The 26,613-nt window shown below is 33.9% G+C and overlaps 1 protein-coding gene across 1 annotated transcript; it reads left to right on the top strand.

The window, feature by feature from the left end:
* The first annotated feature begins 3,951 nt into the window (after positions 1-3,951).
* On the top strand, positions 3,952-25,853 carry LOC141638372 (cytochrome P450 81Q32-like). The gene is made up of 3 exons (XM_074447767.1): positions 3,952-4,472; positions 14,783-15,207; positions 24,959-25,853. The coding sequence occupies exons 1-3, from the start codon at positions 3,995-3,997 to the stop codon at positions 25,583-25,585; spliced, it is 1,530 nt and encodes a 509-aa protein (XP_074303868.1). The 5' UTR covers positions 3,952-3,994; the 3' UTR covers positions 25,586-25,853.
* Positions 25,854-26,613: the final 760 nt, after the last annotated feature.

Consider the following 26,613-nt stretch of genomic DNA (forward strand, 5'->3'; position numbering starts at 1 on the left):
CTCTGCAAACGGATTGGGGCAGTTCCTCTTGTCATGGTGTGCCATTTGCTTACAATTATTGCACATCTGTTTCGGTTTAGCATATTTGGCAGCAGCTTTGGTCCTCGAAGACAACAGTCTGATAAAACTACACTGTGTTAATAGTTTAATTTTATATCAAATTTTCGCATAAAATCTACAATTTAAGTTTCATTTATTCTGCAAATATGTACCTTCAACTTGATAATTTTGTAACTTTGATTCACTTTTCAAATAACAGACAAAGTGTAACTTTATCACTGAACAATGTAATTTCACTACACAACTACTGTAATTTTAGGTCAGAACTTTTACAAAGCACCTACATTGTAACTTCTAAACTGAGTCGTTTACTTTTAAATCAACAATTCTGTAAATAATGCTCATAAAACTACATTCTCATTATACTGTAATTTTATCAGAATAACACCTTAATCAAAAATAGGGTTTTCATACAGCTGTATCTCAACATTTAAAAACATCCTACAACAAAAAAACGAACTACTCTATTTTCGTCTTTCACTAACAATTACATAACTATTCTTCCAAAAAAAATTATAACTAAACTAGCAACTCATGTAACTTTTATCGTTTAGACTATTCACCTTCTATTAATCCTCTAAAAAACCGAAAAAAAAAAGAAAAAGCAAAGATACACCCAACAAAATAGAAGAACAAATTACTTACCATTGTTTACTTCCACAATTTGCATATCATTCATGTTTAATGTCGACATTGAAAATTATGGTGATGACGTTTTATCCAAAAACACACCCAACAAAATAGAAGAACAAATTTCCGTAACAATAAACGTGTATGAGTATGATTTCTTGTTTCTTTAACTTGCATGCAAAACACTTTAGAAAGGGGAAGATGAAGAACCTAAAAAATATTGGCAGAAAGGACAAGATGAACACAAAAAAAAAATGAATAATGAAAGTGGATGAGAAGGTGAAAGTTTTACAGGGAATAGAAGCTTCAAAAAACGTGAACAAATTTGTAATTATGATTGATGTTTTGTTGGAAACCTAAACACCTATTAATGATAACAAATCACACGTTTATTTTTTTTCCTAATTAATGAGTTGCTTTTGGCCATCTAATCTCCAGCATCCATTTCTCTTAATCCTATGGTAGATAGTAGGACTTATGAACTCAACCAAAACTAAGGACTCATATGAACCTATCTCTCTCTCTATATATATATATATATATATATATATATTATATATATATATATATATATATATATATATATATATATATATATATATATATATTATATTTTACATCTGTTTTTGTCTTGGATGTATATATGGGACAACTGGATTAGGTGCTGTGATTGGGTGTGGGACGGCTGGAGTGGGTGGCGTTTGGGAGTCGGGATGGCTCGAGGTCAGAGTGGGTGCAAGTTCGTGGTCAGTTTGTCGGCTGTGAAGGGTTGGTGGTGGTGGTGGTGGTGAAGGGAGATGAGGGGAGAGAGAAAAAATATTAATTGGTGAGGAATGAATAAAATGACAAGGGTAAAACTGTAAAAAAAACGTATGTGAAAAAGTAAAATTCGTATGTGAAAAAGTACGTCCCTTTTTTTTTTTACAATTCCTTATTCTTTGTCATATACTCGGTACTACTATACATTTATACTCCGTCCCTGAACTACTAAAGTAATATATTTTTTTAAAATGTCATTTTCGTCAAATATTATTCTTATAGAATAGGGAATCGTTTATCATTACGAGTACTCCTTGTTTAGTACGAAGTAAAGAATTTCATGACATTAGACGCCTCGCCTTAACCTAAACTATTACTCTGTATAGAATTATTTACACAACATATTTTTTAAATTAGTTGTAATCATATAATAAACCTATTGTTACAATGTTTTATAAAATATGGCAGAAGAAAAATTGCATGATTATAATAATTTAGTGAATGTTTAATTCAATACTCTAAAAAGTAAATAATAAATAGAAATGTTTATCGACCATGCTAAATAATGGCGTCACGACTTATAAAAAATGAGGATAAATATTGACAAATTAAATTGGCCCTGGTTATTATTTTGTCCTAACTTCGTCCCTGATTATTTTTGTTCTTTTTTTTTCTTATACCCCACATTTTCTCAAGTAATGTAAAAAAGTTGAGTTTGAGGTGGATCTGGCTGATAATATATAAAGTGTGAGGTGAGTCTAAACAATAAAAAAAAAAAAAAAAGTTAGTAAAAAACTGATGTGGCTGAGTTATGACTTTGGAGAGTCTTATCAATAATCATAACCTAACTATTGTTCTTACTTAAGGAGTTAGTCTTGTTAGTAGGTTAGGTTGATTGTCCCTCTTATACTAAAAGAATAAGAAAATTGAAAATTTTCCCACCTAAATGCTTTTAGTTAGAAATTGGGCCTAACTTTATCTAGATATGTATTGGACCTAATATATAGTCTCTATGTGTCACAGTATCTTATCAAATACCGCAGCTTTTATAGTTGGACTAAATGCATTTTATTCATTATTATCTCATTAATCCAATATATGTATCTTAAATGTCGTAAATATTATATTTAAAACATATGCAGATTTTACTCATACTATTAAAATCAATTTTGTGCTTTTAGCTTTCTTATTTTTTATATTTTTTACTTTGTTTAAATTGTTACTTCGTATATTGTAACAAAAATTTAAAAAACAAAATAGTTATATGCTTCAAATGCGTAAAACTAAGCATAAGTTTTTGTAATTAAACTAACAATCTTATTTTTTTAATCATAAACTTATTTCGAGTAAAAATTTAAGATTCGCTCTATTTTTATTCTTAGTATTTTTGAACATTAACAATTGTAGATAATTAAAAATAAAATTCATAGTTCATTTATATATTATTATTAGCTCTAATTGTTAGGTTCTCTACACATGTCAATCTAAAATACCGTGCATTCGCACGAGCTCTACACTAGTTTACTATCTAGATGGATTTACAAAATGTTAAAAGAGTAAAAATGATGAACAAGGTGGTGTAATTGAATCGATTTACAAGATGAACAAAGAAAATATTGAAACAATACAATGAAATAAGTGCAGGGGCGGCCCGGAGGTCGTGCAATTCGGTCCTCGGAACCGGGCCTCATCTAAAGAAAAGAAAAGAATAAGAGTTATTTGATGTAAACAATTTTCATTGAAACTCATGAAGGAATAGTGGTAGCAAACTTTATCATACAAGGTATAAGTGGAGCCTTGAAGATCTCATGCTCAATTCTCATGACTTCCAATTTTTTTTCCTTTTTTTTTGGCTGCACTAATATAGTAATTTTAATCATTATTATCTTTCCTATTATTTTTTTACTACAATAGTACAATAGTATGAAAAATGTAATAATTATTTTAACTTAATTGCAAATATTATCTATAAATACCATTTCTTAACTTAAATTTGTTGTTGTCATTTTCTTACAAGTGATTTATTTACCATGAATTTTTTTTCCAAAAAATAAGACACTTGTTACGAACATTTACTTTCTATGATTTAGTTACATTACTCCATCTTTTTTATTTAGTCTTATTTTTCATTATTTTACCTCTCAAAAATAGGTTGTGATTGAGCTAAATGGAAAAATAGATGAATAATTTGATTCGGTTATATATACTAAATGAATTGTACTGTTATACTCCTTGAATAATTTTATAATACTCCGTACTAAATGCCTAATATTATGTTTGTATTTATATGACGGAAAAAAATATAAAACAATTATGATAAGAGGCCTTCATATAATATTTGAAACAGGGCCTTCAAATTCCACGGGCCGCCCCTGAATAAGTGAACTAAAGTGAGGTTTATTTACTAGTTAACGAAGCTATAATTAAATTAGACTAATCTTATTTACTTGAGTATTCTTTACATGGTATAAATAGAGATGATAGATGGGCGTATCTAAGTACACTTCCATTATACAAATTAACTAGCCACGGAGGTCAGCCAGACATGGAGACTACCTTTTACTTGTGTAACATTTTCATCCTCGTAGCAACGTACTTAAGTGTAATCTACATCTGGGGAAAATTGCAAAATCGCCCGCCAAGCCCTTTTCTTTGCTTTCCCGTGATCGGGCACCTCTATGTGGCGAAGCATCCATTGTCAGAGTCCTTGGCAAACCTCAAGAACCGATTTGGACCCATTATCTTTCTGTGGTTCGGGTCACGGCCGTCCCTAATTGTCTCTTCCCCCTCTGCGGCCGAGGAATGCCTCAACACAAACGACGTCGTGTTTTGCAACCGTGTACGGGGGACCTTTGTTGGCAAATATAGGGGTTACGATTATACCAGTCTTAATTTTGCACCATATGGACCTCACTGGAGAAACCTCAGGAAAATCTGCACCGTCGAGGTTCTCTCCTCCAAACGCCTTCAATCGCTTGCCGCCATTCGTGCCGACGAGGTCAAGTTGCTTATCAAACGACTTTGTAAGTTCTCAAAACTGCATCTAATTACAATCAGCTAGTCTTACTATAGACGGATATATCCGTCTATAACTAAAGACGGGTCAAATATATTGATAGTGGTAATATTTTTTGCCCCCACCAACCCACTTGTTGTTTGTCCTATTAGTAATGTGGTATTATATTTGGCCCGTATTTAATTATAGACGGATATGTGCCGTCTATAATAAGATTTTGTGAGTTACAATCCCGGTGTCTGTCAATTTGTTGTAGTCTTTTAAAAATTATTCTAATTAACTAATCTTATCTTTATTAAACCAAGAACATTTATAATAAAGTTGTATTGTCTACTTACTCATAAATATATGCTACATATATCAAACAAACGTAAGAAATTCTTTTACATATAATACTCCCTCCGTCCCGATCAATAGTTATCTATTGTTTTTGGCAGAAAGATTTAAGGAAACAAGTATGGGTGAACTTAGACAACATAATGACATAAATCACTTAACCCCACATACACATGGAAAATGACCCACAAAAGGTTATCAAAAATGAAAATAGATAACTATTCAATGATACACCCCAAAATACAAATAGATAATAATTATTAAAAGGGACGGTGATATTTTTCTTAATATATTATGATAAATGGTATCCGAGTAAATTACATATATTGTATTTTTAAAATAGAAAGAAAAACCATAACAAAAAATAAAAGGAAAATAATTGTATGGGGTGTAATCGTGTGCATGCTTGGCCTTAGATATTAGATCTAGTTGACTTTAGTCTTTACATCGTATGATTCATACGGAGTGTATATACGTATAATACAAGAGAGAGAAACTTGACTGTTCATATAAATTTCGATCCCACATGGGAGTTTGATTCTGATATTTTTTACAATTAGTCTTGCTGAAGACGGGTCGGAGCAAGGGACGGATAATGCCACTCACAAAACGGATAGAGGGGACAAGGTGGAGGCACCCCCATGTGCTTCCCTCTCTCCTCTATTTGGGTCATTTGTGAGGGAAAATGGTATCCGTCATTCCAAAGTAACAGATACGTGCCGTCACAAATGAGATTTTGTGTATTTTTTAATTAATTTCGACCCCAAACGTCTTACCTTGGCTTAGAGCTGTTGGACGGTGCGGGTCAGCTCGGCCCAGGCTGTATCAGTGGGCCGATTTTTTCGAGCCCAGCCAGTCCGCGTGCCAGCCTAGCCCCCCTTTACCCGGCTCGGGCCAGTGCCCCAAATTTCCTGCCCAACTTAACTTGGCCCGCTAAAAACATTAAAAATACACTGTGGGTCGAGCCCGGGCCAGACATTATTGAGCCCAGCCCGGCACAGTCCAACCTGATCCCTTTTTAGTACCAGGCCTGGCCACAAATTGACAGCCCAACCCATTATACACCCTTACCTTAGCTTGATATATGGTCAAGTGTTCTCCCTTCTTGTAATTTTTTTTAGTAGTAGATTTCTGTTAGAACTTAGTTAGAACTGCTTAACACATTCAAAAGACTCATTTTTCTAACCAAATTAGTTTATTTTTATTTATTAGCGTTCTCGAGGTAACAAATCTCAATAACAAATACTCCCTCCTATTCACTCATTTCCTCCCTCTTTCCGTTTTCATGATAGTCGGATTTTCTTCCCCCTTTCTTTTTTTGGAAGGTTTTGTATGGTCCAAAAACAATTATATGTGGGGTAGAGTGTTTTGTGTGTTCCAAAATTATTTTCTTATTTCTTGTACAAAATGAAAGGGGAAGAAATTAGTGAATAGGTGGAAGTACTCTATAAACCGAAAAAAAGTTTTTTTTATCATGTACCCAATAGGTACATTTTAATAAGCTAATTAAGGAACGAATCACAACATTAGTTTTCTAAGTATGGTAATTATGAGTTCACAATTCAAAATCAGAACACATACACTAGAGCGGGTTATGTAGAATATTTTGGAAAAATAAGGTTATTTAACAAATTAACTAGCTTTTTATACCCGTCCAATGCACGAGCTAGAATTGGATTTATCGCGTATGTATTTATTAATTATTTTGCTTCATAATTAATATAAATATTTTTTTATATTAATGGAAAGTGAGTGTTAATCTAACTATGACGGCTTTGTAGGTATTATATCTAAAATTTAGTATGCAGTTCTACTTTGTAGGACTTATAACCTTTTTCGTCCCAACATTTTAGGAATTGTATAGTCTATATCATATTGGAAAATTTAATTCAAGCTTATCATTTATTGATGAGACCGTGTTCCTCTATATAAATTAGATATATTAGTGAATAAATAAATTCATCCGAATAAGAATGATGATTGCAAGATTAAATTATTGTAAAGTAGAAATAGTAATTAATAAATCACCATCATGGTTGACATTTCTCAATTTTTTAAATACCTACCTATCTATTGTAGATAGGTAATTAATAAATTACCAATTTACGATAAAGTGCACGTTATAGAACTGGACCGATTTTCTAAGTGGCTTAGCAAAAGGAAAAAATGTGTTACTTTATTTATCTAGCCATTTTCCATCTTAAGAATTAAATAAATATATATATTGAAAATAACTTACGCTAATTTATTGTCAAGTTGGCAGAAAAAAAATATATAAAAATAATTATATAATAGTAAGTATAGAGCGATTACTCATATTACCAAATTTATTTATTATTTAAAGCCATATAGGTTACACTTCAGTTGATTAGTCCAATTCTCAAACTTAGTTTATACTCATAATTTGTACGTGATTTACATGTTTTATAAGTGAAAATAATTTTTTCTATAGTATCAATTGTCGGAAGTTTATATTTATATTGAATATGCAAATATTTGTCGTTAAACATAAACTAAACACAATGTACAACTAAACATCTTGATAAATCATTATAGAAACAAAAAACACAATAGGTAAACATAATCATACTGGCTATTGCATAAACATTATATAAATTTAGAGCAAAAAAAAAAAATAGTATAAAAAATGGTTAAAATGCATGATTAATCAATTATATTATTAGTTTCAAAAGTCATTTCTTATATGTAGATCCACTTGTTATTTATACCACGATAATTGAACACGATTTTGCTTTCCAAATGTCAACTGAAAATGAAATTAGAATAACTAAAAGTAATAGAGATTCAATTTATAGAAAGATTATGTACGATTAAAAAAATTCAATTTCACACGAGAGAAAATGTTCAATAAAAACTACTCTATTATGTACCAATTATTATTATCTTCTATCTTGCTCAAGAGTAAGAACCCCTCCTCGTTCTAAATTTGTGTAGCTCCTCCATTAATAATTCACCTGCAAATAGTTTATATTTATGTCAATAACCTCTCTAAATCATTTTTCTGAAATATCAATAAAAAAATCTATAGTAATAAACCATCAAAAATGAAAATCCACCGAAATGAAATAAATAGGACTAATAGAAATTAAAATTAGTGACCACTTTTGTATATGTGAATATTGGTACCATTTTGACACTATTTATATATAAACTAGTTTTGGTGCCCGTGGAAATCACGGGATCGTTAATAATTTATTGTTTTAATCAGCTTAAAGATTATGGACTATGAATGTTTATCTTCCAACAAATATTTAGGCGTTATTTTAAGTTCTCTTTATTGATTGAATGAATTAGGGTGTTTAAACCGATAAAATAAAATCTCAAAGGTGTTTAAGGTAGACACAAATAGAGATATTGTGATAACACAAGAAATGATAATCGTAGACAAAAATATGGCAATGTGTATAGGTAGTATAAATGAGGAGGGAAGCCAAAAAATCATCATTTAAGAAAAAAATGATATGCTAAATTAGTAGAATGTATTACTTCTTAATAGGTATAAAAATGAGAGGAAACTAAAAAGTTTATTACATTTACATTCTTTTGTCACATTAAAATTTGTCATTTTAGGTACCATTTAATTAAATTGTATAGATTTATTTATAGATGAGTGAATGAAATCAATGCCATGTAACTATAAATTGATAACCCACTTCACATTAAAATTTTCATGTTACATTTAATTAAATTTGTCATTTTAAGTACCCCTTTAATTAGATTGTATAGATTATAGATGGAGTTTTAAGGCCGCCGCATGAAACTTCATAGTGAAAAGAGTTGCATATTCAACAATAAAAAGTTGCTTAAGGTAATATTTTTAAATTATGTGAGTATGTTTATCCTCCTGCAATTTGAAAACACAAAAATAATAAAAAATAAGATTCTAATTAATTCAATATATAATAAAGAAAAAAAGTAAAAAAAAATATTCTAGTTATCTATATAAACTTTACATACTAATTTTTGGAATAAAATGGAAATTTTGATTTTTATATAAGTGAGGGAAAAGCAAAAGATCATCTTAAATAAAAGTAATAAAGTTAAATAAATAAGGTAAATTAATGACTAAAGTTATGAGTGGAAGATAAAAAGTTTGAATCAATTTTTTTTAAATTTATTTTGTATGTTTGTGACTTTATATTTTTTAAATTTTTTTACTAATAAGCATGTGATACATGATAATAAAAAATGAATTTTTGATGACACATGGCTTAGTGAGATGACTTAGTGAAATATTTAGTCTTGTCTTTTTATTATATTGTACTTTACATACCAATTTTTTGAATAACATGAAAATTATGATTATTGTTATATAATGGTGAGAGAAAAGCAAAAAGATCATCATTAAGAAGATAATAAAGTTAAATAAATAGGCTAAATTGATAACCAAAGTTATGGAAGGGAGATACAAGGTTTGCATCATTTTTTTTTTGTGTGTGTTTGCAACTTATATTTTTTAATTTTTTTAAAAAATTTATGAATGAGGTGAAATATAAGGTTTTGTTTGTCATGTTGAACTCAAAGCTGGTAAGAATAGAAACTATACATATATGAAAATTAAAGGGTTAAACAAATAAAAAAAAATGGAAAAATAAAACAATAGGCGAAAGTAGTAACTTACAACATAACAATAAAGCGTTCACATCAAAGAAGATCATGACATTGAATCCTATAAAACACAACAAAATAAAGAGGTTAGACTTAATTTACTAATAGAAATGATAAAAAAAACCATAAAAAAAAAAATCAATATCAAGATATACACAAAAGATATGTAATTTCACTTAAAGAGATGAAGTGTATATATATATATATATATATATATATATATATATATATATATATATATATATATATATATATATATATATATATATATATATATATAGGAAGGATCAAGTGAGTCCACTACAAAGCATTGAGTCCCTAAGTCCTATTTGGAGCCATTAAAAAGATGGGATGAAGGGTTGAGATTGAAGAGGAAAAACAAGGGATTAGTACAAAAAGTAGAGAATCATTACTAATTAAACACTTTCCCTCACTACCTTCACTAATCAACCACTAATTTTACTATATAACATTTATTTTCCACTCACTTCTCTCTCATCTCACACAATTACATTTCTCTCATCTCTCTAAAAACCCAAAAAATTCAAAAACATTCAAAAAAAAATTTCCCCCTTCATTCTTTCATCCTCACCCGTCATCCCCATACACCACCCACATACCACCCACCACTCACTCGCCCGCCACCGTCCAAACCCCGACCCTGGTTACTGCCGCCACCACCAACTCGCAACTCTGCCGCCACCAACACCACCAACAAAAAAAAAACGCAGCCCCCAAAAAAACCACTGCCGCCACCACCAACACATTACCCGCCTCCTTCCTCTCCAACCACCGCCCACAACAGCTCCACCCGACACCACCTCAGCCCTCCTTTCTCTTTTTTTTTTTTTTTTTTTTTTTTTTTTTTTTTTCCAGATCTGCCACCTACGCCGCCATTCACCACCGCACATCACCACGCACTAATGACACCACCACTCCCTCCTCTCCACCATCTCACCCATGCCGCACCACCACCTCCAACACGACTCCCCTCCTCTCTTTCTGTCGCACCGCCCACAACCACCATCAACGCCGCCACAACAACACACCTCCTTCCTCTCCAACCCTAGCCACCGTCGCCGCCTCCAACCACCACCCATAGCAACACCAACAGCCGCCCAGTTCTAGATCTAAATTTAGTAAAAACGAAGGGTTGTTGTTCCAGATCTGGCTTTTTACATACGTTTTATTATGTTTTGTTGTTTTTTTGTTTAAATTTTGATGATGTTCATATGAATTGAAGAAACGAAGGGTTGTTGATGATGTTCATATGAATTGAAGAAATGAAAAGTTGTTGCTGTTGATGTATAGTTGTATGCGTTGTTTTCTATTTAATTTCATGTATTGCTTTTTTTTTTTTATAAAGAATGGTTGTAGGTGTTTATTTGGTGATTGTTTTGTTTTGTTTTATAAGGGTTTGTGTTTGTGACTGTGTCACGGTTTTTGTGTTTTTTTTTTTTTTTTTTTTTTTTTTTTTTTTTTAATTTGTCAGTTTTCTTTAGCCTAAATATCGTCTTGTTTTAGATTTTAAAATCGTATTATTATGATATTTATTCTTAGATCTAATAAATATATTTATTATACTCATATTTTTTTACATTTACACTCATATTTCTTTACATTTACACTCGTATTTCTTTACATTTACACTCATTTTTCAGATTTACACTCGTATTTCTTTACATTTACACTTACATTTACACTCATATTTCTTTACATTTACACGCATTTTTCAGATTTACACCCTTATTTCTTTACATTTACACTCGTATTTCTTTACATTTACACTCATTTTTTTTACATTTACACTCTTATATCTTTACATTTATACTTGTTAAAATTATATAGATTTGCACTCATAATTTTTGTGGATATGAGTTGGTGGTGGAGGACGACGGTGGTGGTGTTTTTTGGTAGTCGGACTAAAGTTTTACTCGTAAAGGACAAAAGTGACATTTATAAAGGACCAAAGTTACACTCAAAGGACCAATTTACTCTTAAAATACTACATTTACACTCTTAAAATATTACATTTACACTCGTAAAACCTCACATTTACACTTGTAAAATGTTAAAATTATGTAAATTCAAAATTTCCGTCACAAAAAAACAAATTTACACTCTTAAAATGTTACATTTACACTCGTAAAACCTCACATTTACACTTGTAAAATGTTAAAATTATATAAATTCAAAATTTCCGTCACAAAAACAAATTTACACTCTTAAAATGTTACATTTACACTCGTAAAACCTCACATTTACACTTGTAAAATGTTAAAATTATATAAATTCAAAATTTCCGTCACAAAAAAATCAAATTTACACTCTTAAAATGTTACATTTACACTCGTAAAACCTCACATTTACACTTGTAAAATGTTAAAATTATATAAATTCAAAATTTCCGTCACAAAAAAATAAATTTACACTCTTAAAATGTTACATTTACACTCGTAAAACCTCACATTTACACTTGTAAAATGTTAAAATTATATAAATTCAAAATTTCCGTCACAAAAATCAAATTTACACTTTTAAAATGTTACATTTACACTCGTAAAACCTCACATTTACACTTGTAAAATGTTAAAATTATATTTCCGTCACATTTACACTTGTAAAACTCATACAACATTACATTTACACTTCTGAAATCTAAAACTCAAAACTGATTAATTAGGGGCTAGAGAGAGAAAGAAAAATTAATTAGTGTGTAGAAATTTGATTAGTGGTAATTTTTTTTGGTAATTTTCAATCTCAACCATCCATCTCAATCCAACCATCCACATTTTTTTCCTTTTCTTTTTAATGGCCTTTAATCAAATTCATCTCAACCTTCCATTTAGTCCATCCAATGGCCCTTAGAGGGACTTATGGACTCAATGGTAGAGGAGGACTCATTAGATCTTACCTCTCTCTCTCTCTCTCTCTCTATATATATATATATATATATATATATATATATATATATATTATATAAAATGCTATAACATTAATTAAGATTAAGAATTCAAGAGTAAGATGAAAGGTTGAAATTAAGTTACGAACTTACAATGAATGGGAGAAGAGGAAAAACAAAAGTGGAGTAAATGCATAATAAAACATCTTGAATGTGTTATTATTTATAGCATAGTACGAAGTTTTTGAGAGTTGTCACATGGCAATTTATAGATGATTTAGCTAGTCATTTAACTATATTGTATAGATAGAAATATATTTCAACGCAGACATCAGCAATCCAAAGGCATTTTGGCTAAAAAATTGGGAAAGATGATATTTTGAAAATTGTATATGTAGTTGATTCATATGCGAGTAAAAGAACAGGGATTACTAATCCGATTTTGGGTTTTTTTAAAGAAGGAAAAAAGAGTGGATTAAAAAATAATTTATTGCTAAGTGTCTTTTAGTCGATGTTTACGTGACATTTATAATTCAAGATGGCTTTTAGTCGATGCCTACGTGACATTTAATAGGTGTTTCAAGTAGCCTTTTAATAAAATTTTATAGATTAGAGTGGCACGCGGATTAAGATGTGACATTGCAAATGCATACGTGGCTTTTCCTTATCCTACGTGGCATTGTGTGCGTGGCCTTTTGAGGCTAGCCTTTTAATAAAATTTTATAGATTAGATTTTTTAGGTTGATCTCAAATTATTCAGGGCCCTTGAGTCCACGTCATCTATTATTTTTTTCCTTTTTAGATGAAGTCGTGATCTATCCTAGCCGCTTTACTCTTGTCATTTAACCAAAAGTTTCTGTAACTTTTAGAAAAAGTGAAGAATTGAAGCCACTAGGTAGCTAGCTAGCAGTTTTACTCATTCTTATTTTGGGTTTAGTCTAAATAAGAGAGAGAATGAGAGTTTTTTTCTCTCTTTTTTTTTTTTTTTTTTTTTTTTTTGATTAGGTAAGAAAACTAGGTTGATTTTCTAGGGTAGGACCAACCTATCTCATCCTTTCGAATGAGGGAGGTAAGTTGAAGCCACCGGTTATCAAACCACCTCGAAAGAGTTGGACATGAATGTCCAACTGAAACCATGAAGTCAGCAACCTTGTTGGCTTCACGAAAGCAATGTTTAATTATCACTTCATCGAAAAAATGAAGGTCTAATTTCACATCTTTGATAATACTAGAAATTTCTCACGGAATTTGTTAAGTACCTCGAATCGAGTTAATAACACATAAGTTATCACCCTCCACAATTAACTTTGACATTCCTAAGTATTTAGCTGCTAAAATACCTTCTTTTAAAGCAAGTGCTTCCGCAACAAGGATACTATTGGATCCGCACTTTTTTGCTCCCAACAAAACGACTTTACCATTGTGATCTCTTATAGAATATCCCAAAAGCAGCTTTATTACCTTCTATTCTCGATCCGTCAAAATTTAGATTTAGGAAACCGTTTGTAGGTTTTTCCCACCAAATCTCTTCCTTACTAGAATTGTTTCTAGCTGACTCTTCTACCTCGGGATTGTTGAGATCCTTAAATCTAGTCACATTCCATGTCTTAGTGCTATTATTACGTAAAGTAATAAGTTTGCTAATACTTAAATTAACATATTATTAAAGATAATATCATTTCTATGGAACCATGCATTCCACCAAATAAAAATAATCTTTATAAAGTCATCTTTTGGAATTAAATCCTTGAGATAATTAAGTTTCGTTAGAAAACTTTGACTTGTAATAGTATCATAATTTGACAAAAAATCGTTGAAACTAATAATGTTCAGGTCTTGGATGACAAACCCAATCAAGGGACATTCGTAAAAGAAATGATCTTTGTTTTCAATAGGATTGTTGCACAGAACACAATGAGGTGGGACATCAATATGACTCTTGAGAAGTCTACTTTTCGTTGGAAGGCCGTCAACACAGAATTTCCAAAGAAAAAATTTCAGTTTAGGAGAATATTCAATTTCCAAATCCACTTAAATTCACATTTGACAAGAGCTTGATCGAACAAACCTTGCGCTAATCAATTACCTTATCAGCTCCTACTTTTCAGCTACCTTATCAGTTAACTTTTCAAGTTTCAGATAGTTTATCAGGTTTCAGCTAGCTTTTCAGCTAGTTTTACCAAACAGATCCTAAAAATTAGATCCACTTTTGCGGTTTTGCCATTTTGTTAAGTAGACACTAGACAATGCAAGCCGCTGACTTACCTCACGGCTTTGAGGCTTGATTTGTAGAAAAAAGGTAGTAGCTATTTTGGTGAAACAAGAAGAGTAAAGCCGTCATTATATGCGCCATCATCGATTTCATATTTTCATGTAAATATGGATGCCGTATATATGTCAACATTTATGTCGAAAGAAGACCAAAAATTAACTATGAAGTATGTATGCAGGTAATAGTAGTTCATCACAAGGGGTGGAGATGCGGCCACAAATATTTGACGCGAACTTAAATATGATGACAAGGATGATATTTGGGGAGAGTTACTTTGGTTTGGAGGCGTGCACGGAGAAGGCTAAGCGGGTGAGAGAGATTGTAATGGAATCAATAGTATTATCGGCTATGCCATTTATAGGAGATGATGTTCCATATCTCAGGTGGTTAAACTGGAGGGAAAATAGGAGATTTATGGAGTATAAAGATAAAAGAGATAGTCTTTTTAAGGAGCTAATGGAAGAGCACCGAATTAAAAAAAAGGAGATGACGAAATTCATTAACTTAGACGTCAAGGTAAAGCCCATGATCCATGCACTTTTGGAGCTACAAGAGTCGAATCCAGAGTACTACCATGACCACTTGCTCCACAGTCTTATTCTGGTATGTATCAACAATCTTTGGTTTTCGTCTCGGAGGTGTTTTATCATTTGGTCTTAAGATGATTATATGCGTCTTAAGTGTAAAGCGAGTCAAATATTAGCAAAAATCAAACCCGCCTTTAACATTCAATACCATGATAACGATGATAAAACGTTAAAATAACAAGTCAATGACGAAGAAAGCTCATAACTTTTTGTTTATTACAGTCTTCTCCCATTAAAATGAATTTCGCTCTATTTATTCCAACAAACACCGTGCCAAAACATGCTCAGTTCGCCAAATTTAACCAAACTAAACTCAATACCAACAACTAACTTAAATTTAACAAATCTATTAATAAAACAAGGGTGTGTGACATTATACCCTCACCTCTTTAAAGTAAATGTTACGTCTCCGTAACCCAACTAATTATCCGATAAAAAAAGATGTGGATAACGCTCCTTCAAATCCTTCTTTGCCTCCTTGGTGGCTTCATCGACATTGTGATTAGATCAAATAACTTTCACCAAAATAGCCTCCCCTCGTCCAGTCTTCCTCACCTTTTTTATCTAAGAACTCCTTAACCACTTCCTCATAAGACAAAGTCTCATAAAGCTGAATGGCCTCCGCTTTTATCACATGTAACGATCACTAAGGTACTTCCGCAATTGAGAGACATTAAAAACATTATGTTCCTTGTCCAACTCCGGTAGAAGAACCAAACGGTAAGCTATCTCCCTTACTTTGACAAGAATTTTATAAGGGTCACTTTCTTACCTAGCCTCATCACACCCTTCATCCAGGACACTTTATGCACCGCTTTATCCATAACCCTAACCTGGAAGTCCACACCCCTCCTATATAAGCCCATATTAGTCTTTTTGTCGCTCTTGTGCATCGTTCAACTTTTGGAGAATCAAGTGAACCTGCTCCACTATGTCCAGATTATCAATGGTCCAACATCACTAATTTATTCATATCATTCCAACACACATGACTTTTGCACTTTTCCCATACAATGCCTCAAATTGATCCATCCCAATACTTGCATGGTAGCTATTGAAATATGAAAATGGATCTAGTCCAATTAATCTTCCCATGATCCTCGAAACTCTATTACATAAGCCCTTTATATATCTGTCCTCTGAGTATGGCCATACGTAGTTAGGTGAAATGCGGTACTCATCTTCAATTTTGTACCCAAAGAATCTTATACCTCTTGTCAAAAAATTAATATAACCCGCGAATCTCAATCTGATACAAGGTCCTTAGACACTTTATGCAACTTCAAAATATTTCTCATATAGGCATTTTCTCGCTCATCTTTACTCCAGGTATCCTTAAGAGGAACAAAACGAGATTTCCTTGTCAATATGCCAAATACCATCAAAATAATATTATTCCCCTTTTGAATGGTCGGCAATCCCCACAACAAAGTCCCTCGAAATGGAATCACACCACTTCAAAACCTCCATTGGTTGCACCTTTTGGCCCTTTATATATGCTTATTCTTAACCTTTTGACATGTTAAACACCTAGCCACAAACTCAGTTCCCTTCTTTATGCATACCCACCCACCAAAAATCTTCTTAAGTCATTGTATAATTTGTCACCTCCTCGAGATAGAGTATGATGTGCTATATGCATCAGTCAATATGTCTTCTTTAATTCGGCATCATTTAGCATACACCACCTCTAATCAAATCGAACGCTACCATCAAGATGAATAGCAAATATACACACCTCCCTATTCTCAATAAAAGTCTGTTCCTCCTGGATTTTCGGATCATTTAGTTGCTCTTCCCTGATATTCTCATGTAACTACAAGGTCAGGTCCCAATTTGCTCCTCCTTTCTGATCATATTTATGCCTATTTCTCGCATCTCACATTTCAATAGCATCATAGAAGATGCCGTAAAGACTGAATGCACCGATTTTCGACTCAAAGCATGTGCGACCATGGACAATTGTCTTGCCCTTATGGTACAAGATCTCCATATGAAAGTCTTCTAGCAGCTCTAACAATCTTATTTGTCTCATATATACTTTAATTTAAGCTTTTGTGATCCGAGAACACTTTAAATGTGACACCATACAAGTAATGCCTCCGTATTTTCAAGGCAAAGATAACAACTCCCACTTAGTTCATGTATATGTTCATTCTCTTCATAAGGTTTTAAATGACGTGAGTCGTAAACGATTACCTTACCATTTTACATCAACACATATCTCATCCCATTCTTAGATGCAACTGTGTAAACTCAAAATTTTCACTTGCATTTGGTAAGGCTAGGACAGGACCGCGGGCAATCGCTCCTTTAAGGTTTGGAGCGCTTTCTCACAATCCCCATTCCACCTAATCTCCTGCTATTTCCTCATCAAATTTGTCATAGGCCAAACAATAATAAGAAATATTTCATGAACCTCCAGTAGTACTCGGCAAGTGTGACACCCCCATACTCCAAGTGCCCTTACCAGGACCACTCAGGTATAAGAACGTCACCATCTCGGTCTCTCGAGGCAATGATAATCAAATAACAATAAAGAAACATAATTTAAATAGTAATAAAGTTTAAAGTGATTACATAACCAAATCCAAACTGATAAAAGTGCGATACATGTTCTCAATACCAAATGTTTCAAATAACTAAAGTATGACAGCGGAAGACTCTAAACTGCTCGTCGTGACTCATCCCAGCTAGCCCAATTGCCTCAAATCAAACCTGCTCAACAACTGCTCACCATCTCCGAATGGATCACCACAGTTTTACAAAACAAACACGGGGTCAGTACTAATCACACAACACAATCACGATAAGATAATTATCAAACAGCTCAACCGTCACATCAATCCCAAACTCCACAATCAAACTCCACATCACTGACTACACACTAGTCCTTCCAGAGTACCCATCGCAACAGGTACTCCACACCGCTAGTGGGGGACCGCAGCCGTTCCCACCTAAGCCCCGCTCATCTCCATCGAGCGATAAACCCAAGACCATTAATGTGCACATCCCTTCTGTGGCGGGTTCCACAGAAGGCGAATCAAGGCCGTGAAGCCACTCCCGCAAGTGACTCCACTCAGCCAGGGACGCACCCCGAAGATCACAGACAGATACAATGAACAACAATGAACAACGATAATATTCAACAACCGTCACAATACCAACATTATACTTTAACAACAATCATAATCAAATCACCAACCACATCATGTGACTAATACTGAGTAGGGAAAACCCTATATGGATTGCAAACACAAAAGCAGACGATCTAGCTGCTGTCTCAAAATCTTTCTTCTACGAACCCTACTCCTATACACATAATCTTACAATCACTAGTATAACAATATAATCAAAAAAACCCCCAATCCCCAAATTAGGGTTTAACCAAAGTCAATCAAATGCTATAAAAATGGTCAACATCTATTTTTGGCCATGTGGTTGGAGCTAATCCACCATGGAATGTTTTAGATGGATTTATTAAACGGATGTGGCAAGAAGAGGAGTATAATCAAGTGTCCGTTTTGCCTAATGGTATTTTCCTCGTTAAGTTTAAGTCTAAGGCCATACAACAAAGAGTCTTACAACAAGGTTATATGATGTTTGATAATAAACCAGTAATTATCAGAGAATGGACTCCCACAACCGAACTTGTAAAGCAGAAACTTGATATGCTTCCTATCTGGGTTAAGTTGGTTGGACTTGATCTTAAATTTTGGGGAAACGATTGTCTATACAAACTGGGAGGCCTAATTGGGACAGTTATTAGACGAGATGAAGCAACTGAGAAAAAAATGTTTCTGGGGTATGCAAGATTGATGATTGAAGTGAAAGTGAACCAACAATTCCCAGATTCATTGATTTTCTTGGATGAGGAAATGAAGGAGAGGAAAATTCGATTGGAATATGATTGGCTCCCTATTACCTGTAATACTTGTCTTGGTATTGGACACGCTACAGGACAGTGTAGGAAGAAGATCATTCCTCAGAAGGTTACGCAAGTGTGGAGAAAAAAACCAGTAGTTCCTTCAACAACTGTTTTGGCAACACCAAGAGAGGGAGTGATTGGGGACAAGAGAGGGAAATCTCCTGCTCAGAATGCATCGAGATTGAGAAAGCAGGACACACATCCCCCTCTAGTCACACCAGGAGGGCACTCTTATGTTGAGGCTGTCAAATTGTCTCTAAGGAAAGACAAGAAAATTGGTGAGACTAATCAAGAGATGGGTAGTGTTCAAGGAACAGCCTGTGATCATGGTTAAATTAGGATTTTGGAATGTTCGTGGTCTTAATAAAATGAATAAGCAGATGGACATTAGAATATTTCTGCATTTAAATAAGGTAGAACTGTTTGGTTTGATTGAAACTAGAGTTAAGCATAATAAGTGGTTGAAAGTGAGTAATTTTATTAATGGTAGCTGGGCTATATGTACTAATCATCAAAGCCACAAATGAGGCATGATTGGGGTTATTTGGAATCCCCAAGTTCTCAGTGTTGATATTCAGCATATTTCAGCACATACTATTCATACTAAGGTTACTGAAAGAGGCAGAAATTTGACTTATTGGATTACTTTTGTCTATGGATTTAATAAAGCAACAGACATGAAGGTTTTGTGGAGTACATTAGAAGCATATCATAATGTAACTCCAGGGGCATGGCTAATATGAGGTGATTTCAATAACATATTGCATTCTAATGAAAGAATTGGGGCTACTCTCACAAATGCTGAGATGGCTCCTTTCCAAAAATGTGTGCAGAATTGTGGTGTAGAAGATATAAAAGCAGTGGGTTCTTTTTTCACTTGGACTAACAAACAAGAAGAAAATTCAAGGGTTTATAGTAGGATTGATAGGGCCCTTATAAATGATGACTGGTTGAATTTATTTCCTGACTCTTTTGCAAATATTTTACCAGAGGGGGTGTATGACCATTGCCCATGTCTCATTCAGATGAACAGCACAGACAGGATTAGGAATACCCATTTTAGATACTTCAACATGTGGCGAAAGCTCCTGAATTTTTGGATATTATTAAGAAACGCTGGCATTCTCCAATTTATGGTACTCACATGTATAGGCTGGTTAACATGATGAAGTCCATGAAACAAGATCTGAAAGAATTGAATAGAGACAATTTCCATGATGTAGAAAAGAATGCTCACATCACGTTAATGACTCTCCATAATATTCAGGAAGAGTTGCAGTCTAGACCTTATGATCAACAGCTTCTTGAGGCAGAGAAGGAAGCTGTTGATGGCTATAGAGTCTTAGATGAAGCTATGCTTTCTTGGCCCAAAAAGCTAAAGTGAATTGGCTAGAGGAGGGAGATGATAACACTGCTTTCTTTCATTCTGCCATAAAGAAGAGAAGAATATCAAACAAGGTTGTTCAAATTGAGGATGAGAATGGGAATGTACTTAACCAAATCCAGGAAATTAATGAAGCTTTTGAGAGACACTATATTAATTTGCTGGGGGCACGTTGCTCTGTCAAGGGAATTCATCGTCCAACAGTTAGGCAGGGTACTATTTTAACCGAGGAGCATCATAGATGCCTTGCAAGATCAGTTACTGGGGAGGAAGTTAGACGACCCATATTTTCTATTCTTGGTACTAAGTCTCCAGGGCCAGATGGTTTTAATTCTCAATTCTTTAAAGATGCTTGGGGGGGGGTGATTGGAGCTGATGTGGTAGCTGCTGTTCAAGACTTCTTTACAACAGGCAAGCTTCTCAAGCGGATTAATAATACTACTCTTACCCTTATACCTAAAGTGGACATGCCTAAGAGTGTTAATCAATTTAGACCTATAGCTTGCTGCAATACTATTTACAAGTGTATTGCCAAAATATTATGCAACAGACTTGGTGAGGTATTGCCTAATATAATTAGCCCTACACGAAGTGCTTTCATTAAAGATCGTGATATAGTTGAAAATATACCGATTTGCCAAGACCTCACCATACTCTACAATAGGAAAATCTGTTCTCCTCGAGTGATAATGAAATTGGATTTGCAAAAAGCGTATGATTCCATGAATGAAAATTCTTGAAGGAAATGCTGAGAGCTTTGAATTTCCCTTATCACTTTACTAACCCTCTGATGGAATGTGTGTCTACTCCTCATTACTCTTTATCATTGAATGGAGAAATGTTTGGTTACTTCAAAGGGAGAAGGGGTCTTAGACAAGGAGATCCCCTTTCTCCTTCGCTGTTTTCCATATGCATGGAATATTTGACTAGGATTCTCAACAGAGTTAAGGACCTTGATGGGTTCAAGCATCACCCATTATGCAGGAAAATGAATATCACTCACCTCTGTTTTGATGATGATTTATTAGTGTTTTGCAGAGGTGACTGGGAGTCTATGATTGTGATTATGAAGGCTTTTAATACTTTCTCTGTTGCCTCAGGTCTGAAAATGAACAAGAAAAAATCTAATGTGTATGGAAATGGCATGCCTAGGGAGATTTTGGAGCAGCTTGCACAATTAACTGGGTTGAAAATAAGAACTTTACTCTTAAAATACTTGTGGGTTCCTATATCTGCTAAAAAGTTATCTGTGTTGTATTGTAACATTCTTGTGGAGAGAATTGTTGATCGTATCAGGGCTTTAGGGCTAAAAGACTATCTTATGCTGGCAGATTAGTAATGATTAACAGTGTGCTAGGAGCGTTACACAGTTACTGGGCAAGAATATACATTATTCCTACTTGTATTATGGCTAAAATTGGGAGCATCTGCAGGAGCTTTCTTTGGAAAGGGGAAGCTGCTTCTCAGTCACCTGCTTTGGTATCCTGGGATAAGGTTTTCCTTCCTAAAAATCAAGGGTTCTGGGAGTGTGTGACTTGAGGAGATGGAATGTAGCAGTAGTGGGGAAGTATGTGTAGTGGTTAATGCAAAAGAAGGATCACCTGTGGGTGAAACGGGTTCATTATATTTACTTAAAAGGAGTGTTTTGGCATGACTATAAACCTTCACATGGGAGTAGCTGGGCATGGAGACGGATTTGTAGAATTAAGGAGAGACTACTTGCAGGTTATATAGGTACAAGTTGGTTTTTTGAGGAAGGGGAGTATACCATTGCTAAAGGTTACCAATGGCTGGGTAATGCTGCCCCTACTGTGGACTGGTATAAGTGTGTTTGGAATACTGTCACTATACCTAAGCATCAATTCATAGGATGGTTATGGGTTCAAGGCCGTCTGTTAACTAAAGACAGATTATGTCGCATGAATATAGGAACTAATACATTGTGCGAGTTATGTGGTCAGGCAGATAAAGGACATGAACACCTATTTTTTGGATGTGCATATAACAAGCAGTGTCTGAATTTGTTGAATGCTTGGTGTCACAGCAACATTCCACAGCAGCAACTAATGGACTGGTGGAGGGGGCACAGGCAAACTCGAAACAAGGATGTTTTGGCAGCAATTCTGTTGGCTTTGATATATCACATTTGGTGGGCTCAGAATAATTGTTGAGTTACTCAGATGGTATGGGCTCCTGATGTTATATGCAAGCGAATTAAAAATGATGTATCTATCCGAGTTGACAAAAAGTGTAAGGAAAGCTGCAGGAGAGTCTTAGATTGGCTTCTTGTCTAATCCTTGGTTGTATGTAGGTGATACCAATTCGACAATTTGTTGTATGGGTTGAGAAAACTTGTATGTGGCCTTCATTTTATTAATGAAATTCTTACTTTATACAAAAAAAAAAAATGAATATATTCTTATAATTAAACTCTGATCTTTTAATTAAGTTTATAATTATGATTTTTTTCATTAAAATAAAATAAAATTGGTATTAAACAATAAACTAAGTTGCTAAATTTTTCAGTAATGCAATAACTATTACCGTAGACAATAACTTGACACTTACTTAGGCCTCGTTTGGTTCATAAGGGAATCGAATTCATGTGTTAATTTTCAACGCACATGAGTTTAATTCCTACATTAAAATTCTCATGAATTAGAGAAATCCGTTTGGTTGTCATGTTGGAGTTTTATTCTCCTAGGAGTTTCCAATGACCATGAGGGAGGTAGGTAGTTAAATTCCTCCATCATGTAGGAGTTGGAAACTCCCCTATTTTACAAAAAATGGGGTAACCAAACAACCTCCAAAAATCACAATTCATGGGATTTTATAATTCCCATGAATAGGATGGGCAACCAAACGAGACCTTATTATTAGCTTTGTGACAAAAAACAAATTCATTAAAAAAAAATTCATCACTTAACTTAATTCTCTTTGATTAGTTTTCCATTTCAATTTTTTTTAGTTTCATATATCAAAATACAACGAAGTGAAATATTAAATATTAATGAGGTACAAATTTAAAAACTATAAATAATACACTAAAAAATAAAAACTCTATAAACCGCGCATGCATTGCGCGAGATCTATACTAATAAAATACCACTGAACACATACAATGTACTTATTTTTATTTATTTCTATTCGATGACTTATTTTAAGCTCATAAAAACGTGTGATGGCCTCTTACCACCTGACCCCATCCGCTTAAACCACCCCATCCCCTCCCTCGTTCATTCCACCACCATCATCTCCCCACCACACCCTTAATTGGAACACAAAACCTCATTGAAGACGGGCACTATTCGTCACAAGCTGAAGACGGATAAAGCCCCTCTCACAATATGCAAGTGGCATTATCCATGGGGTGCTCCATTTCCCCCCACTTGCCTTCTCACTTGCCTTATTGTGAGAGGGGCACTATCCGTCTTCAGCTTGTGACGGATAGTGCCCGTCACAAGCAAGACCAATTGTAATTGGAAATTACGCTTAGTTGAAATATAATCCTAATTTTTGAAAAACATACGAAGTACTCCCTCTAAAAATACATGTTCTTCTCATTTCATTAAAATACTACTCACATATAATAGAGAAATGGGAAGAACATTAATCTTTGGAGGGAGTAACAAATTATTTCAATCTAAAACGATATTTGGTGTAATTTAGTTAACAAGACCAAACAATTGCTTGTCCGATATACTATTTAAGATGAATAGTTAGTTATTTGCGATAAATTGTTGTGGCAAAATATATATGAAAGTGTAAAACGCCTATATAAGAAAGGAAAGCGATAGGTCGTCACCCGACGGTACTGAGTACCACCCTAATTAAATAAAAAGGGAAAATAAGAAAAATAAAATTTAGTTTTCATTTTTACGCCAACCATTTAAAGGTGAAATTTTAATTTAAAGCAATGATTGTAGATAAGATTAGATTTTGATCAATATCTTCGTTTACATCCTCACCTAATTTATGTTTTCTAATCAAGCGTACAAGAAACTAATTCATATAACACGATTGAAATCAACCAATCCGTGCGACTTTAACCCGAATAACATGTTTATAATTAATCTTGGCGAATTTGCGTAGTACATGCAAAAACTAAGAGCGGAGAATCGGCTATAAGATTAATGTTCGGCTTTCTAAATAATGATTATGATCAATGCTAAACACTTTCTATAGCTTGTCTCAATTCACTTGCAGAGTGTATTTCATTCATTCTTATGATTGTTGGTAAAATGCCTACAAATTTGCCAAAGAAAAGTGCTTGAGATGCCCCAGATTTGCTAATGCTGAATAATTAGTTATAACATTATACCCCGGTGGCGCTCAATTTGAGTACCACTTGGTGGCGCTATGAAAACAATCACCACAATAGGAATGAAACACGAGACGTTATGAATGCAAGAAGTTGTAACATCGTCATCACATTCTATGTCTTACAACTTACAGGATCTACTGATAGGATCGTCAGAGACATCAACAAACACCGTCGAATGGGCACTGTCACTTCTACTCAACCATCCACAAGTTTTGGAGAAAGTGCGGATAGAAATCGACAACCATGTGGGCTTTGCAAGATTACTTGAAGAACCTGACTTGAACCATCTTCCATATCTTCGTTGCGTACTTAATGAGACATTAAGAATGTATCCACCTTTTCCACTTCTATTCCCTCATGAGTCGTCACCAAAGAATGATTGCATTGTTGGAGGGTATCGTATCCCACGAGGCACCCTTTTATTGGTCAACATTTATGCCATACAAAATGACCCTATGATTTGGGATAGTCCCAGGACATTTAGGCCTGAGAGGTTTGAAGGAATAGAAGGTCATAAAGTAGGGTATAAAATGATGCCATTTGGGTCGGGTCGAAGAAGTTGTCCAGGTGAAGGTTTGGCAATCCGGGTCATGGGTTTGATGCTTGGTACGATAATCCATTGTCTTGATTTCAGGCGGATTGATGATACATTGGTCGATATGACTCAACTTGACAGCCCCAATATGCAGATGGCTATGCCACTAAATGCTAGGATTGAGCCACGTCAATTCATGTTGAATCTCCTTGAAAAAAATTGAGGCCCAACGATGTGAGTTGCTTCTTGTCAGTCAACCTGGTTCTTGTTTTCATTTTACTTTGATTTTGTTTTAAACTGCCTTTTGCGGTTTCCTGGCTTGCATTAAAATTTAATCTCTCGTTGGCTAATTTCCTATGTAAAACTCTTAGTTAGGTTCATGTAATTTCTCCGATGTTTGAACGATTTTATTTCAGTAAACTTTTGCCCTTTTTGGTTGGGAAGAAATACTCATTCAGTGTAATTTGAGATTAAAATTTTCTACTGCCTCATCTCACCTCTCGTCTACATGAAGTCGTTTTAATGTTCAACGCACACATAATGAATAAATTCATCGTACTCGCCTCATCCCGGTCATTTGTTTAAATTTGATTTTAACTCAAAAATCAAAAAAAGTAGGGAGGGGGAAATTACTAGATGACAAGTGGACTAAACTGAGTGTGTATGATCAATTTGTAGAAAGGTTAACAACTGACGGAGACAACCCAAAAATGAACAGGTCGGAGGAAATTGTAGGATAATATAGATGCGGAAGCGGAATTTAAGGAAACAATTTACTAACATCTATCATATGATCACATGCATAAGATAATATGAATCATGATAAACGACGAAAGGAATATCTACCTCTTGAAACGCAAATCCTCAAATAGCTTATAAGAGAGATCGGAGAGCCCCACTTGTTGCCCCTCTACTCAGTCTACAAGCACAACCCGAAAACTCACGTCTGCCAGAACGGAAGAGAAGGATTAATATCGCTCTCGTACTTTTATGGGTGCTTGAGGCACACGGTATATAAGAAGAATAAGATATTTTCTCCCTTGTGTTTTCTTATAGAAAAACATCATTATCTTTTTCCATCACCCTAAACCCTTTATATATAGTATCACATACAATAATGGAGTCTAGTTGGGATAAGGAAAGAATTCATATTAATTTCCCAAAAACAGATGCTCAAATATGTATCCTCATAGGACTAATAGTATTTCCTGATTGTGCTTATATGTGTGACCTCATAAGATTATATTATTT

Source organism: Silene latifolia, unplaced genomic scaffold (genome assembly GCF_048544455.1).
Source record: "Silene latifolia isolate original U9 population unplaced genomic scaffold, ASM4854445v1 scaffold_20.1, whole genome shotgun sequence".
Classification (NCBI taxonomy): domain Eukaryota; kingdom Viridiplantae; phylum Streptophyta; class Magnoliopsida; order Caryophyllales; family Caryophyllaceae; genus Silene; species Silene latifolia.